The sequence below is a fragment of the Durio zibethinus genome, chromosome 6 (assembly GCF_047325235.1).
Source record: "Durio zibethinus cultivar Kanyao isolate XHJ-2024 chromosome 6, ASM4732523v1, whole genome shotgun sequence".
NCBI lineage: Eukaryota > Viridiplantae > Streptophyta > Magnoliopsida > Malvales > Malvaceae > Durio > Durio zibethinus.
The window spans coordinates 33,570,090-33,584,275 of NC_143167.1; the positions used below are offsets into that span (position 1 = coordinate 33,570,090).

The window sequence follows — 14,186 nt, forward strand, 5'->3', positions numbered from 1 at the left end:
AAAAATCAGTTATTTTTATTGGATGGCGTATTTATCCAATAAGACAAGCTATTGTTTCGATTATTAACCAAAAATAATTGCTTGACGTTGACCCATTGGATTTTCTTTTGGTCCGAAATGGAATTAATTATTAAAAGCTATAATAAATTATATTTAGTAACTTTTTTCTTTTCTTTTCTTTTTTAATTAGGAGGAATATCCAAGCCTCTTATTCTAAAAGATTTCTAAATTTGGCATCCTAATAATATTTTAAAAATTATATGATAAAAAAAATTTAGCAGCTAAACGATTTAATTTGAAAACCACTGTGACAAAAAAATAGTACTATATGATTTTGCAATATGAACATTTAACATTATTGTAGAAAAACAATAAAGTAAGACAAAAAAAATAAAATATCTACATTGTACCCAAAAAAATTAAATTATCATAAAGTAACACAACAATTAAAGTTGGGCTATTCATATTTGTGGCTTGTACGAATCTCATTTAATTATAAATGTTGTAATAAGGAGATATTTTTTACTTTCTCTGTTTCGAATTGTCATTAGATTTTTTTGTATTTAATATTAAAATATTAATTTTTATAAAAATGATATTTCATAAATTGTATTCAAAATAAAAAATAAATTTAAAATATATAAAAAAGAAATTTAATTATAAAAAATAATGACATAATTAAATTCTTTGAACTTTGATATTTAAAAAACCAATTATAATAATTGAGCACAAATAAATGTTTCTCTCATTAAAGTAGTTCGCAGTTTGACCATAAATTTTTTCGCTTAAATTCTTCATTTTAAAATAATACTTAATATTTTTAGTCATATTATAAATGTACGAATAAATTGTTTAAGTAAATAAATTTGTATTTTTATTTATATAAATAAATGAATATTTTATTTATTTAAATAAATAAATGAAGTAGGCAACCACCGGAAATGAGGACAAAGAGGAGAGGGGGCAAACGTAAGTGCGCCGTTCGTATAGGTACTGATTGTGGCGCAAAATCATCAGCCTTGGACTTCGCCACCAGCAGTTTTAGCTTTTGCAGGGCTTCATGTGGGAACCTGGTCCCGGCCCTACCCACCAGCATAGAAAAAACAAACCATTTTAGGTTTTGGCTCGGGAATCTGGATAGCCTCGGACCCGAACCTCTAGATCTCCCGAGCCTCATCTGACACGCGTGTGTTTTTAATAAGTTCAGAACAGTTGCTCGTAAGATTTTATTGTTGGGGATTTAAAATTTGCAGCGAGCTTCCCATTCTCGGTCAAAACAAGATCCGCGGGCGGAACTTGACCACCTGGGGCAGCCCTCAACCATTATGCCACGCCACGCCCCTCCTCCCTCCTCCCTCCGCCCCTTCTCTTCTTTTTTTTTCTCCGTTATTAAATCCATGGCACCTTTCCTATTCTTTTTTTTTTAGAGAAAATTACTTCATTAATTAATTAGATTTATATGATAGATATTTTATTTTATTTTTTTAATAAATAATAAAATATCAATTAAACTAAAATTTAATGTATGAGATTATAACTAAAATTTTTCCTTGCAATCGAGGAAAATTTTTATTGACAAAACAAGCGATATATATACGTGTATTTATACACATACATACATATATGTATGTAAACAAACAATGTTGGTGTTTGAATTTGAGAAATTAATGAGGTGTTAATAAAATTAAACCAACTCAATTATAGATTGATGATTCATTAGATTAAAATAAATTTAAAATTTAATTTAATTTATTTATAAACTTAATTTTAAAAAATATCATCAAATAAATTTAAATATTTAAAATTTTTTATTTATAAATTACGATATTTTTTGCATTCAACGCGTAAATAAATTGTTATATATATATATATATATGTAAATTATTAAAAAAATTTAAATGACTTGCCATTAAATAACGTGTCAGCTTCTGAACTTGAAAAGTTAATTAAACCAAATAAATTACTACATCCGCACGAATCTAAATTCATCGGATCATTAACCAACACAATCATATAATATAAAACCACAAAATAAGTTCAAGAGATACTATTCAAACAACAAGACTCAATTAAATACTTCTTGTTTCTTAAAAAAAAAAAAATTGAAGATTATATTTGATCTCAAACATTTTAAATAGTACGTATAAATGTACATAAAAACATTTTAGCAATTAAAACTTTAAATTTCGATTTGAAAATATCGAATTTTAATTCTGAAATAAAAAAGAATGGATATATTCTCTCTTATTGTATAATTATAAACTCATGTTTTAATAAAAAAAATCATTTTTGACTTGCTGATTGTCTTTCCATAACCAATCCCATATCGAATAAAAAAAAAAAAAAAGCTGAAAATGACATACATCAGCAAATTCCGAAAAAAAAATAATATTAAAGATCTAAATATAGCAAACCAAAACAAAACATGATTGTTTAAGATATATTGGATCGTGGGACCCACATCATAGATGGCATTTTCCATCAATTGTTCAAATCCACGTGGCAAAAATGAACATCAGCTCGAATCACTCATCATGCCCCCGGATCTGAGCCAAGCACACAGAAGGAAATCCCTGAATCCAAAAATAAAATAAAAACATTTGGATATATATATATATATATATATAGAGAGAATAATATAGAACTAAAATATTTAGACACAAAGGGGTCGGAGCGTGACTGTCAAATCTACATATTCTCTCTCTTTATCCTTTTTCTCTAAAAACCCTCTCACATAATTCAGAAAAACTCTCTGTTTGGTTCCTGATTTCGATTTAATCGGCGATCTTTTCCCGCTGGTCCTGGGGAATCCCTCGTCTTCCTTCTTTCAATCTGTGTCTCCTTCTCAGAATATAATGCTCCAGATTTTCAAGGTACGTATATAAATATATATAATTATTATTTATGTTTATCTAGAGGAAAGAATTAAAAAACATGTAATAATATCTCTTCTCTGTGTCTGTGTTTGCCCCGTGTTGTTAAATAATTTTTTTTTTTTCAGTTTTTATCCTTTCTTACAAGACTTCGATCTTATCAGCTTCTTATTTTTGTTTTAGTTTTAACAGTCTTTTTTTTTTTTTTGGTCTTCAATCTGGGAATTTGGAGAGTTTATGAAAGTTTTTGTTTTTATTTTTTTTTTGGCTTAAAAAAAAAAACTCCTTTTGCCAAAATGGGTGATGGGTTTTATGCTTCTGTAACTAAAAAGTACGTTTTTTTTTTTGGTTCTTGGATTCCCAATTCAAGGTCCTTGTTTTCTGTTATTTTCTTTTTCACCTGAATTTGAAGCAAAAGTTTTTTTTTCCTTGTGTTTAATTTAATTTTTTAAAATATGAAAATTTTTGTTTGTTTTTGTTTTTATTTCTGATTTTCATTTTTGTTATAAAAATATTAATAATTCTGTCTCTCTGCAGCAGCATAGTACTCTATCATGAGACTCATCTTCTCTGCATCATTGACTAGTTTTTTTTTTTTTTAATCTTTGAGATTCTTCTTTGAAACTCTGTGCTTTAGGTGGGTATTTTCTGAGTACATTAAAAAAGGTCCCCTTTTATGGAATGGGATCTGCTTTTTCACATCTCATCATAAATAAATAATAATAGCAACAATAATAACAACAAATAAAAATAAACAATAATATTATGTACTGATATTATTTTCATGTTTGTTAACTGATCCTTCTGTGAAAAGTAGAACCCGTGGAGCTGGAGGTCATGATTTCTACTGAAGTCCTTTGTCTCTTATGCCCAAAATGCCTTAAAACAATTCCAATGCCTTCTCCATGATTTGTCTGGTTTTTTTTTTTGCTTTATTTAACTATGTTAAGAGTTCAGATATGATTATGGTTATTTATTAATAAAAATTAATATATTAGTGGTGTTTAACAACCGCTGTCTCATCTTTTGTTCCCTCTTACAAATATTTTTTAATATTTGGATTCAGGACTGGATTTGATTTGATAGAACTCTGACTCAGAAAGTGAGGGGAAAAAATGGAGGGTGACACATTCTCAGGGCTTGGCAATGGTACTCAGATAGATAGCAAGGTGGTGCAGACATTTGAGAAGAGCTTTGTTCAGGTTCAGAATATCTTGGACCAAAATAGGTTGCTGATCAATGAGATAAACCAGAATCATGAGTCCAAGATCCCTGACAACTTGAGCAGAAATGTTGGTCTAATTAGGGAGCTCAACAACAACATAAGAAGAGTGGTTGACCTCTATGCTGATCTTTCAAGTTCCTTGACCAGATCCATGGATGCCTCGTCTGAGGGGGATTCGAGTGGTGCTATGAAATCAGATGGCAAAGCTGGTCACAAAAGAAACAGGCCTGCTTGATTTAACAAGAGAGAAAAGTTGGGGTTTTTTTTATTAGTCATTCTTTTGCAAGGTGGCCAATGAAGAAACTTTTTACAGCTTTGTTGAGGTAGCAGAAAATGGTCAGATTCTGCAACTACCCCCTTGTATCAGTGATGAACTGTCTTTAGTTCTCAAACTTATTGCTCACATTTGTTAGAGAAAATAATCAGTCTAAATTTCTTCTATTGCATTGTAACTCCGTGTATCCCTGGATCTAATTGAAATGAAGCATGTGAGTGTTCATTTTTACATTTGTTGCTATCTTGGTAATGGGTAATAAAGGTTATAATTACTTTTAAAATTAAACCTTCTCTTTCTCTTTTCCCTTTTCCATCTTATAAATCTCAGTTTTTGGTTGTTTTTAACAAGGAACTGATCTTTTTCTGTCATGCAATCAGGACATCTTAAATTTCCACTGTTAAGAAAAAGAGGTTTAAGAGCTTTCAGTTTATCCAACTTTTTCGCTGTCAAAAAAAAAAAAGGCTGATATCTATAATGTCTCTCTACAAATATTTTCTCTATCAGATTCTTTACCATGAAGGCTCATTATCTACTTTTGGATGGAAACAAACTCTCCATTATACCCTTTATTCCCCTTTCCAACCTCAATCAAAAGCTTGCATTTCTTCTAGACCATAGCTGAGAAGCAAAAACTGAAGAGATCTGAAGATACTGTTTTCAGTCCTCCTCTATGATACCAAAGCTTTTCCTTTTGCTGAGAAATCAATGTTCATATTGCTTTTGATTAATATATGCTTGTTGAGAACTGAAAGCAGGTACACACATCTCTGTGACGATGCTCTGGAAAAAAATAAAAATTGAAGGCAAAGCAGCTTTAGACAATCTTTTTGGTTCCCAATCACACACCACCACAGGAACAGCATCTCGGATAAGAGATGATGAGCTTTTGAGTTAATTATATTTTTTTATTTTAAATGGTGCAACCAATGGGGATCTCTTGGTGGTATTTGGTAAAGGAAAATAAAGTATTCTGAAGAGGTAGTTTAAAAGAAAGCACTACTAGAGTTGCAAGAGACAGACAGATATGTGTAAACAGTAACCCCAACAACATGACAAGGGGCCCAAGGTCCTTATTTTGGGATGAAACTGAACTTCTCCGTGCTTATCCCTTCTTCAGGTTCTTTCTCTCCTAACTTTTTTTTTCCATACATATTTTCCTTTTTATGCCCTTTATGTAATAAATGTATTTATGACTTCCTTCAGGTTGATGATTCCCCGAAGAAGCTCTCTTTCTCTGATTGAGCAGGTGTCTTTGTTGATGGACCCACATTATACGGCAGCCTAATTTCCTGATCTTTGGAGAGAGAGGGCCCACATAATTGATGATTGATTGCTGGAAATGGCTTGTTTTTGGTTCAGATTTTTCAACTTGGTGGTGAGGGAATTACTTTCTCTTACCACATTTGATCCATTTTCCAAACACACATTCAACTCACTTAGATCTATTACTACTGTTTTTCCCATTATCTTGTCTATCATCTAAGAAGCTCATTTTTTTTCACTTGTTTTTCATCTTTTTAAAATGAAAATAAAAAATCAATTCAAATCAAACTGAATATTATAATATGCTAATAATAGTTCAATTGCGATGTTAAACTTTATTGTTACATTATTAAACAAAATTATATCGTATTTGCTTTCCTACAGACTCTTGCGAGGAAAATGTCGGCTAACAACCATTGTAGAGCTAATAGCCACAAAAAGCTACTAGCGTATAGCATTTGGAAGGAAGTGAAAAAATCTGGATTCGATTCTTACTAATTTATATATACGAAGCTGAACAACAAATGTATGATCACCAACAACATTAAAAAATACAAATATATATTCTAAGGAGCTGATGCTTGATTTTTGAGAATTAATAATGGCAATTTGCAATTGGTGAAACGTCTCTCTCAAAGGTGACATAAAAGTACAATATCAAGTAAGAATTTAAGATTGTTATTATCAATAACTAGAAAATTTCCTTGGCTATATACGCCCGCTTCACACTTTTTTATATTTTAAAAATCTTAAATGTTGTTGGATTTTTTGCTTAATGGTTATTGTATATACATTGTTGGATTTTTAAAAATTTAGATTATTCTAAATATATATATTTTTATAACTATTTATAAGTAATTCACATTGTGAAAATTATTTTTTGGCGGTAGGATCCGATATTGTTTTCATCAACAAAAATTTTGGGAAAATTTTTCGTTTTTAAAATTTGAATGATTGAGTGTTAAATCGCTTGGAAATCACCAAATCGAATTAGTTAAGGACTCAATTAGTTAATGACAATTACAAAGAAAATTGCTCACAGGGAGGGTGAGAAGGCTTAAAGAGCAAGTAAGTTGGTGGTGACCCAAAATGCCCATTGGGTCTTCTAAAAAGATGCAGAAAATGGGTTTTCTTAACATTCTTTTAACTAACCTTTTGTTAGGTGACCGAAAAAAAAAGGCAGTTGCTTTTATAAATTATATACATGTATTTACTTGCAACTCTGATTGGGCAATCTTAAAGAAAATGAATGCTCTAGTTTTGGAATTATATCACCTTTAATTCTTTTTATTATAATTACACTACAATGAAATACTCCGATTTAAATGAAAATTTCGATGGTTAACTCTGGGGAAAGACTTTCTCTTTTCTCCATAATTGTGCATTTGAAAAGGATGTGGATGTTCACATGACATTGAAGGGATAAAATTCATCATATTTTAATGGAAGTGCATGAAAATGAAAGAATTTGAAACATTTTAAAAAAATTGTTGGATTCAAATTTTGAGTTTTAGATAAAGATAAAAATAAAATATTGCACACTGATCATAAAATGTGCAACGTTATTTTATCCTAAACATAGGCAATATCCAATAGTGTGGAGTGGGCCGAGTCGCCACTATGATCTATGTGTGAAGATGTAGGCCCATTAATGGATGAATTGACTCTTTTTTCCGGGGCTAGGTCAGTGGTCACCTTGGACGATCGTTTTAACTTCGCTGAAATATTCATCCAAAGCCCATTGCCTGTTGTGCTGATCTTACTCTATGTGTTCTAGCTTCAAAGAACTCCCATTGATAAATGCAAATAATTAACTTCCGAATCATGAAATCAATAGCTTGAGGGTTTCCATGCATTCTGTTTGCTCAAGAAAAAAAATTGTTGTTTCATTTTTTATCAGACACTTGAACTTGAATCATAGCTCTTCCTTAAGAATTGAAGGGCTAAAATGTTCTTTTTTTTTAATTTTTAAAAATATAAGTAGATAAATTTTTATAATTTATTTTAAATTAAAAATATTCTAAAAAATTTAATAAATTGAAGAAGAAAAAAAAAGAAAAATATAATTGGGCCCAAAAAAGTGATTTTGGGTGGGATCATGGCCACTATGCACCTTTTTCTCTTTTGTTTCATTTAGCCCAAAGCAAGCCACTAAAAACCCTAGAGTCAGGAATCAAATATATTTTGCTAGGGTTTGCGGAGCTTCAGCCTTCATCAGATCTTATCTCTCTGCAACTTCCCTTCCTTCCCCTCCGCCCAAACCTAAAAAACATGGCAGCAGCTCAAATCAGCAAAAAGCGAAAGGTATTGTTTCCCATCTTTCTTTCTCACTTCTTTTCCCATTTGTCTCGTCATTTCTCAAACTGGTTTTTGTTTGTTTGTTTGTCTTTACTATCAGTTCGTCGCTGACGGAGTGTTCTTCGCGGAACTCAACGAGGTCTTGACCAGGGAACTGGCTGAGGATGGATATTCTGGAGTCGAAGTCAGAGTTACTCCTATGCGCACCGAGATCATCATCAGAGCCACACGCACCCAAAACGTTCTCGGTAATTTTATAACAATCTTGCTTCCTGAACTGGGTTTGCTTATTTTTAACCGTCGGTTCTAAGTTTTGATAATTGGGGGTTATAGGTGAGAAAGGGAGAAGGATTAGGGAGCTGACCTCAGTGGTTCAGAAGCGATTCAAGTTCCCAGAAAACAGCGTCGAGCTTTACGCTGAGAAGGTTAATAACAGAGGCCTTTGCGCTATTGCTCAGGCCGAGTCTCTTCGCTACAAGCTCCTTGGTGGTCTTGCCGTCCGGAGGTACATACTCAATATCCATTCGGTTTTACGGATTTAAAGCTTGTTAATGCTAAGTTTATTGGTCATGTCAATGTGCAATTTCCATGTGTAATATATGAAATGAATTTAAATAATTAGGGTTTGTTATTGGTTCGTCATATAACGTCATCTACAAAGCAGATTGGTACTTCACTACCAATTTTTGTGTCGGAAGGTGACAAAAGTAATTAGATAATATATTTCCTCTGTTCCATTATCCTGCTGAAATGCATTTGGTTTTCTTGCAGTGAAGTTAGGGGGGAAAAATGTCAAAAACTTTCTTATTCTTAATATCTAACTTCGATATCTAATCAATTTTTAAGCAAATGTGATGTATTTCAAGATTTTAAATGATGGCCTGTTAGTGCTTATATACATTCGAAATGAATGTTTCCATTTGTTCATTGACATTTTTTGACCATGAATTTAGTCATCTATAAAGTAAATAGGTTATTTCTATACCCATTTTGTGTCGGAAGATGACAAGATTAATCCAATCCTCCGTTAATTATCCTGTTTGAAATTCAATGGTTTTCGTGCAGTAACATTTGGGAGGATGTATATTTTTATAATTCTCAATTTTATTGTTCATCTTTTGGTGCAGTTATTTGATCTCCGCATCTGCATGTGCCTATGCTATGTATTTGATTTTGTATTTGTGAACTTGATGTTATAAGTTGGTAAATTCTTGTTTCTGCATTCAAGCTGATAGTTGGGATGGTTTTTACAGGGCCTGCTATGGTGTGCTGAGATTCATCATGGAAAGTGGTGCCAAGGGATGCGAGGTTTATATACTAAGTTGATTTGGGAGTTCATATAATTTCGTGTTCTTTATTTGATTTCCATTCAAATTATAATTTTTGCTTCCTTTTGCAATAGGTTATTGTTAGTGGAAAACTAAGGGCACAGCGTGCCAAATCTATGAAATTCAAGGATGGATATATGATCTCTTCTGGTCATCCAGTCAATGAATATATCGACTCTGCTGTCAGACATGTTCTTTTGAGACAGGTTTGCTATCCAATTACTCACTATACTATGCCCCCTTTTGATTGTCATATCTGATCAATTAATCGGTTGTTAAACACAGGGTGTACTTGGTATCAAGGTCAAGATCATGCTTGATTGGGATCCCAAGGGTAAGCAAGGCCCTACAAAGCCACTACCTGATCTTGTCACAATCCACCCTCCCAAGGAGGATGAAGCTATCAAGAAGGAAGAGATTGAGCCAATTGATATTGAGCTTCCCGAGGTGGCTTAAAGCTCGACCGTGACTGTTCTGATAGTGTCATTTATTTGATTTTTGGATTATGCGAGTGTCCTAGTTTTTGTAGCCAAAATTTGGACCCCAAAGACTTCTTTGCTGGATGTTCTTTTGTACTATCTTTCTTTGATGTTTTCTCAAATTTTGCTCTACTGAAGTTATTAGTAATTTTCTCCAAGGAGTTTTTATTTTTTGTAATATCCTTTTGCTCTCTGCGAATGCTAAACTGCACCGTACGATAATCCAGAAGCCAGTCGTGAGTGGTGTTCCAACCCTTTCAAGAAACGGACATAAATCTTTCGGGCCATCTGTATTGGGCTAATCGAGTTTTAATACGATCAAAGCCAGGCCAACAACGCTGCGTTTAGTGAAAACCGTCAACCATCGAGGTCTAATGCGGGGTTATAACTGTAAAATTGTCATAAAACACAATTTTGGTACCCATTTCTCGCTTCAAAAATCAAAACACCTCCGTCGGTTATCTCATTTCCCCCCAAATCCCCGCCATTAGCCTCTCTATCCCTCTTAAAAAACAAGAAAAATCGAAGAAAAAATCTCTATCATACCAGGCTCTATCTCTCCTCTTCCAATTGATTAACATTAATATGTATAAAACGTTCACCATTAAAATTTCAAAAACCCTTCACATGTTTTAGGCCTTTTATACTTTTGCAACTGCTGTTATTTCCTCTTTTTTTATTTTTGTGTGTGTTTAGGGTTTTTGCTCCACAGATCTACCTTTAGTGACGAAGATGCCGGTCAATCTCACGCGCAACGCGATTGCCACGATCAACGGTGGCGATGTGAACTCCAAGCCATTGGTTCAGGTGGTGGATATCAAGCTGATTGGCAACTCTCAGGAGAGGTATAGGTTTCTGCTATCCGATTCCGAGTCCACTCAACACGCGATGCTCGCCACTCAGCTTAATGAACAAGTCAGGACCGGACGAGTCAAGAAAGGATCTATCATCCAGTTGATCGATTACATTTGCAGCACTGTTCGTAACCGCAGGTGCAGATTTCTTATCTCTCTAATCGTTGATTAGACATCAAATTAATGAGTTAGCCGATTAATTTGATTAATTTGAATGTTGATATACGATTATGTAATTTGAAGAATCAGTACGAGAAAATTTCGGAATCAAATTCAAGGTTTATCTCTGATTTTTTTTTTTTTTAATTTCAGCTTTTCATTTAGTAAAAATGCAAATTTCGCCTTGGATTTTTTGGCTGAAGATATGAGAAATTTATTTGTTAATCGTTTAATTTGATTGGTGCCTTGAGTACAAAGCTGAAGGAACTTTTAAGTAGATGATTTATTGTTAATCCTATCCCTTCCTAATAACTAAATTAAAGGTTAAAAGCTAGGACATTATGGAGAACATTATAAAATTCAAAATGTTGGTTAAGGTAAAGAGGAAATTAAATCATATTTTTCAATCTCCAAATTTTATAATTTGAAATCAAGTTAGGTTAACTTTACATGTTTTGGACAATGATTTTCCTCTCATGCCTTATAGTCACTACACGTTAGCAGAACTTCGGTTGTTCTCAGCTCTTCTGATTGAGGATTGGTAATATGTTCATTTAAGAAGTATTGGATAAATTTTATTGTTTTTCTCTCTGTGTAGGATTATTGTTGTGTTGAATATGGAGACTATAATTCCAGAGTATGAAATTATTGGGAATCCAAAAATTCTTATGGATTCTGATTCAACAACTAACAAGTCCATGCCTAATAGCAATTTGGAGCCTTCTGTGAGGTCCGGCAATAATAGATATACCGGCCAAGTTCCTGCTAACAATGTCCAGAGTTTCCAGCCCACTATTCAACCTTCGTACCAGCCACCTCCAAATTACAAAATTCAGGGCCCAATAATGAAGAATGAAGCACCAGCACGGATTATTCCTATTGCTGCTCTGAATCCTTACCAGGGACGTTGGGCTATCAAGGCTCGAGTGATGGCAAAAGGGGATCTTCGTCGCTACAACAATGCTAGGGGAGATGGGAAGGTCTTCTCCTTCGACCTCCTTGACTCTGATGGAGGGGAAATACGTGTGACCTGCTTCAATGCTGTTGTTGACCGCTTCTACGATGTTATTGAAGTTGGTAAAGTTTACTTGATTTCAAAGGGTAGCTTGAAACCCGCTCAAAAGAATTTCAACCATTTGAAGAATGAATGGGAGATATTCTTGGAATCAAATTCAACTGTGGAGCTTTGCCCTAATGAAGATGGCTCTATTCCAAGGCAACATTTCTCCTTCAGACCTATCAGTGAAATTGAGAGTGCTGAAAACAATTCTATACTTGATGTTATTGGTATCGTGGTAACTGTTAACCCTTCAGTTCCTATTTTGAGGAAGAACGGTATGGAAACTCAGAGAAGAATTCTGAATTTGAAGGATGCATCTGGAAAGAGTGTTGAGCTAACCCTGTGGGGCGATTTCTGCAACAAGGAAGGTCAAAAGCTGCAAGAGATGGTTGATTCTGGGTTTTTCCCAGTTTTGGCTGTTAAAGCTGGAAAGGTCAATGACTTCAATGGAAAATCCATTGGCACTATTTCTTCCACGCAGCTCTTTATAGATCCAGATCGTCCAGAGGCTCAGGGCCTGAGAGATTGGTTTGAAAGAGGTGGGAGGAATACTGCTGCTGTCTCTATTTCTAAAGAAATTATGCCTGGAGGATCCAAAAATGAGATACGTAAAACTTTGTCTCAGATCAAGGATGAAGGTCTTGGAAGATCTGATAAGCCAGATTGGGTCGCAGCAAAGGCAACCGTAGTTTTCATTAAAACAGATAATTTCTGTTACACAGCTTGCCCATTGATGATTGGAGATAGGCAATGCAATAGGAAAGTGACACTGTCGGGTAATAAAAGATGGCTCTGTGACCGTTGCAACCAAGAATTTGAGGAATGTGATTACAGGTATCTTCTCCAGGTTCAGATTCAAGACCATACAGGATTGACATGGGTAACTGCTTTCCAGGAATCTGGGGAAGAGATCTTGGGATGCTCGGCAAAGGAAATGTATTTGTTGAAATATGAATTGCAGGATGATACCAAATTTGGTGAAATTATTCGCAGCAGACTTTTTCACCAGTATCTATTCAGGCTTAAAATCAAAGAGGAACTCTATGGCGATGAGCAGAGGGTAAAAATCACTGTAGTTAAGGTCGACAAGGTGAACTACTCAGCGGAAAGCAGATACCTTCTTGATTCGACTACAAAGAATTTGCCTATTAAAAAACAATTCTGGATGTAAGTAATGATTTTAGGAGCTGAAGCTTTGGTTCTATGTTGTTGATTTAACATTTCGTTGACATTACCGGTTACATAATTGCTTTAAGTGATTCAAAATTTGAGTGTCAATTAATCAAAATATTTGTAGAGACCTTTGAAGATTTTATAGTGGCTATAATTGCTGCATTAGATTCTGTTTCTTTCCACGATTTAGCAGCAAGCCGCCAGCGCAGGCAATCTTTTATTTACGGTTTAGTTTGAAAATGTTATAGCAAGCTAACATTTGCTTTGCCTACATAGAGGTTGATTACTGTTTTACACGATCAATCATGATGATATGCAAGGCTTTGTGCCACAGCAATTTATGCATTAGATTTGTTCCATTTCAGCAGGGGAGAACGGAAATAGTATTCTCCAGGTTGTGTAAAGAAAAATAGAAATTTTGAGAATTCACACTAGGTCCCAGCCAGATTACATCCATGGCAGCCACAAATTACACTCACACAGAAGACAAATAGTTCAACACTGGAAACATTAAACGGGTACATAAAGAGGTTCTTTAAAAGAAAATTCACCAGCATCTCAGAATTATATGGCTCAGCTCCGCTTGACGGGGTCGAAGTTGGCCACACCGATTACAGCTCCAACAAGGACAGCAAGCACAACACCACCAGCTACAATGCTAAGCAAGAAGTTCTTGAGAGATGGAGTAACTCCATCAGCAGCTTGAGCCACCTCAGGGATCATCATGGATGTTGTCAAGGCGGCAGCTGTCAATCCAGTGACTGCCTTCTCCTTGAGTGAAGATGATGCCTTGACTTCAAGCCTTCCATTGGGTCTTGTAGTTGCTACTGCCCTTGATGGCTTGACTGGCAGTGGCTTAAAGTTAGAGAAAGTCTCGGAACTTGGCACCCTATTTTGGCTTGCACGAGTTAATGGCAGAGACATTGAAACAGCTGAAGTGGAAGCCATTGGTTTCTTTCTTTTCTCTTCACCCTGACTCTAATAACCTAAGACTTCCCTTTTGTGAATTTTTACTATGAAATAAAGAGGGGGTATTGCATGGGTGTTTTGAAAGCAGGGGAACGGAGAGGGGAATAATGAGAGGTGGAAATTTGAGATATCAGGTGGCCTTGACATCTCTCTATCTATGTCCTACGTGGCAGCTTCCCAAGTTGGAATTGATGGATAAGGTTATCTTATTGGTCCAATCCCCATCAA

General features: G+C 34.4%; 3 protein-coding genes and 1 pseudogene across 4 annotated transcripts; 3 read left to right on the forward strand and 1 right to left on the reverse strand.

Moving 5' to 3' along the window:
- The first annotated feature begins 2,640 nt into the window (after positions 1–2,640).
- Positions 2,641–4,603, forward strand: LOC111285047 (protein ELF4-LIKE 4 pseudogene; annotated as a pseudogene). The gene is made up of 2 exons (XR_016343223.1): positions 2,641–2,873; positions 3,940–4,603. The product of XR_016343223.1 is annotated as a protein ELF4-LIKE 4 pseudogene (transcript).
- Positions 4,604–7,732: 3,129 nt separating this feature from the next.
- Positions 7,733–9,921, forward strand: LOC111286297 (small ribosomal subunit protein uS3x-like). Its single transcript, XM_022876198.2, has 6 exons — positions 7,733–7,942; positions 8,037–8,184; positions 8,270–8,441; positions 9,190–9,244; positions 9,339–9,470; positions 9,550–9,921. Exons 1-6 carry the CDS (start codon positions 7,910–7,912, stop codon positions 9,718–9,720), a joined length of 711 nt encoding a protein of 236 aa, XP_022731933.1. The 5' UTR covers positions 7,733–7,909; the 3' UTR covers positions 9,721–9,921.
- Positions 9,922–10,064: 143 nt separating this feature from the next.
- On the forward strand, positions 10,065–13,171 carry RPA1A (replication protein A 1A). The gene is made up of 2 exons (XM_022876197.2): positions 10,065–10,735; positions 11,355–13,171. Exons 1-2 carry the CDS (start codon positions 10,476–10,478, stop codon positions 12,985–12,987), a joined length of 1,893 nt encoding a protein of 630 aa, XP_022731932.1. The 5' UTR covers positions 10,065–10,475; the 3' UTR covers positions 12,988–13,171.
- A 213-nt stretch (positions 13,172–13,384) lies between these two features.
- Positions 13,385–14,069, reverse strand: LOC111286298 (uncharacterized). Its single transcript, XM_022876199.2, has one exon. It carries the CDS (start codon positions 13,935–13,937, stop codon positions 13,563–13,565), a length of 375 nt encoding a protein of 124 aa, XP_022731934.1. The 5' UTR covers positions 13,938–14,069; the 3' UTR covers positions 13,385–13,562.
- Positions 14,070–14,186: the final 117 nt, after the last annotated feature.

Bases quoted from the DNA above. Each gene is read 5' to 3' on its own strand.
- RPA1A (XM_022876197.2), top strand. From the start codon at position 10,476: ATGCCGGTCAATCTCACGCGCAACGCGATTGCCACGATCAACGGTGGC. The intron at 10,736-11,354 runs GTGCAGATTTCT...CTCTCTGTGTAG, and splicing joins AGCACTGTTCGTAACCGCAG to GATTATTGTTGTGTTGAATA.
- LOC111286297 (XM_022876198.2), top strand. From the start codon at position 7,910: ATGGCAGCAGCTCAAATCAGCAAAAAGCGAAAG. The intron at 9,245-9,338 runs GTTTATATACTA...CTTTTGCAATAG, and splicing joins GTGGTGCCAAGGGATGCGAG to GTTATTGTTAGTGGAAAACT. The intron at 9,471-9,549 runs GTTTGCTATCCA...TGTTAAACACAG, and splicing joins GACATGTTCTTTTGAGACAG to GGTGTACTTGGTATCAAGGT.
- LOC111286298 (XM_022876199.2), bottom strand. From the start codon at position 13,937: ATGGCTTCCACTTCAGCTGTTTCAATGTCTCTGCCATTAACTCGTGCA.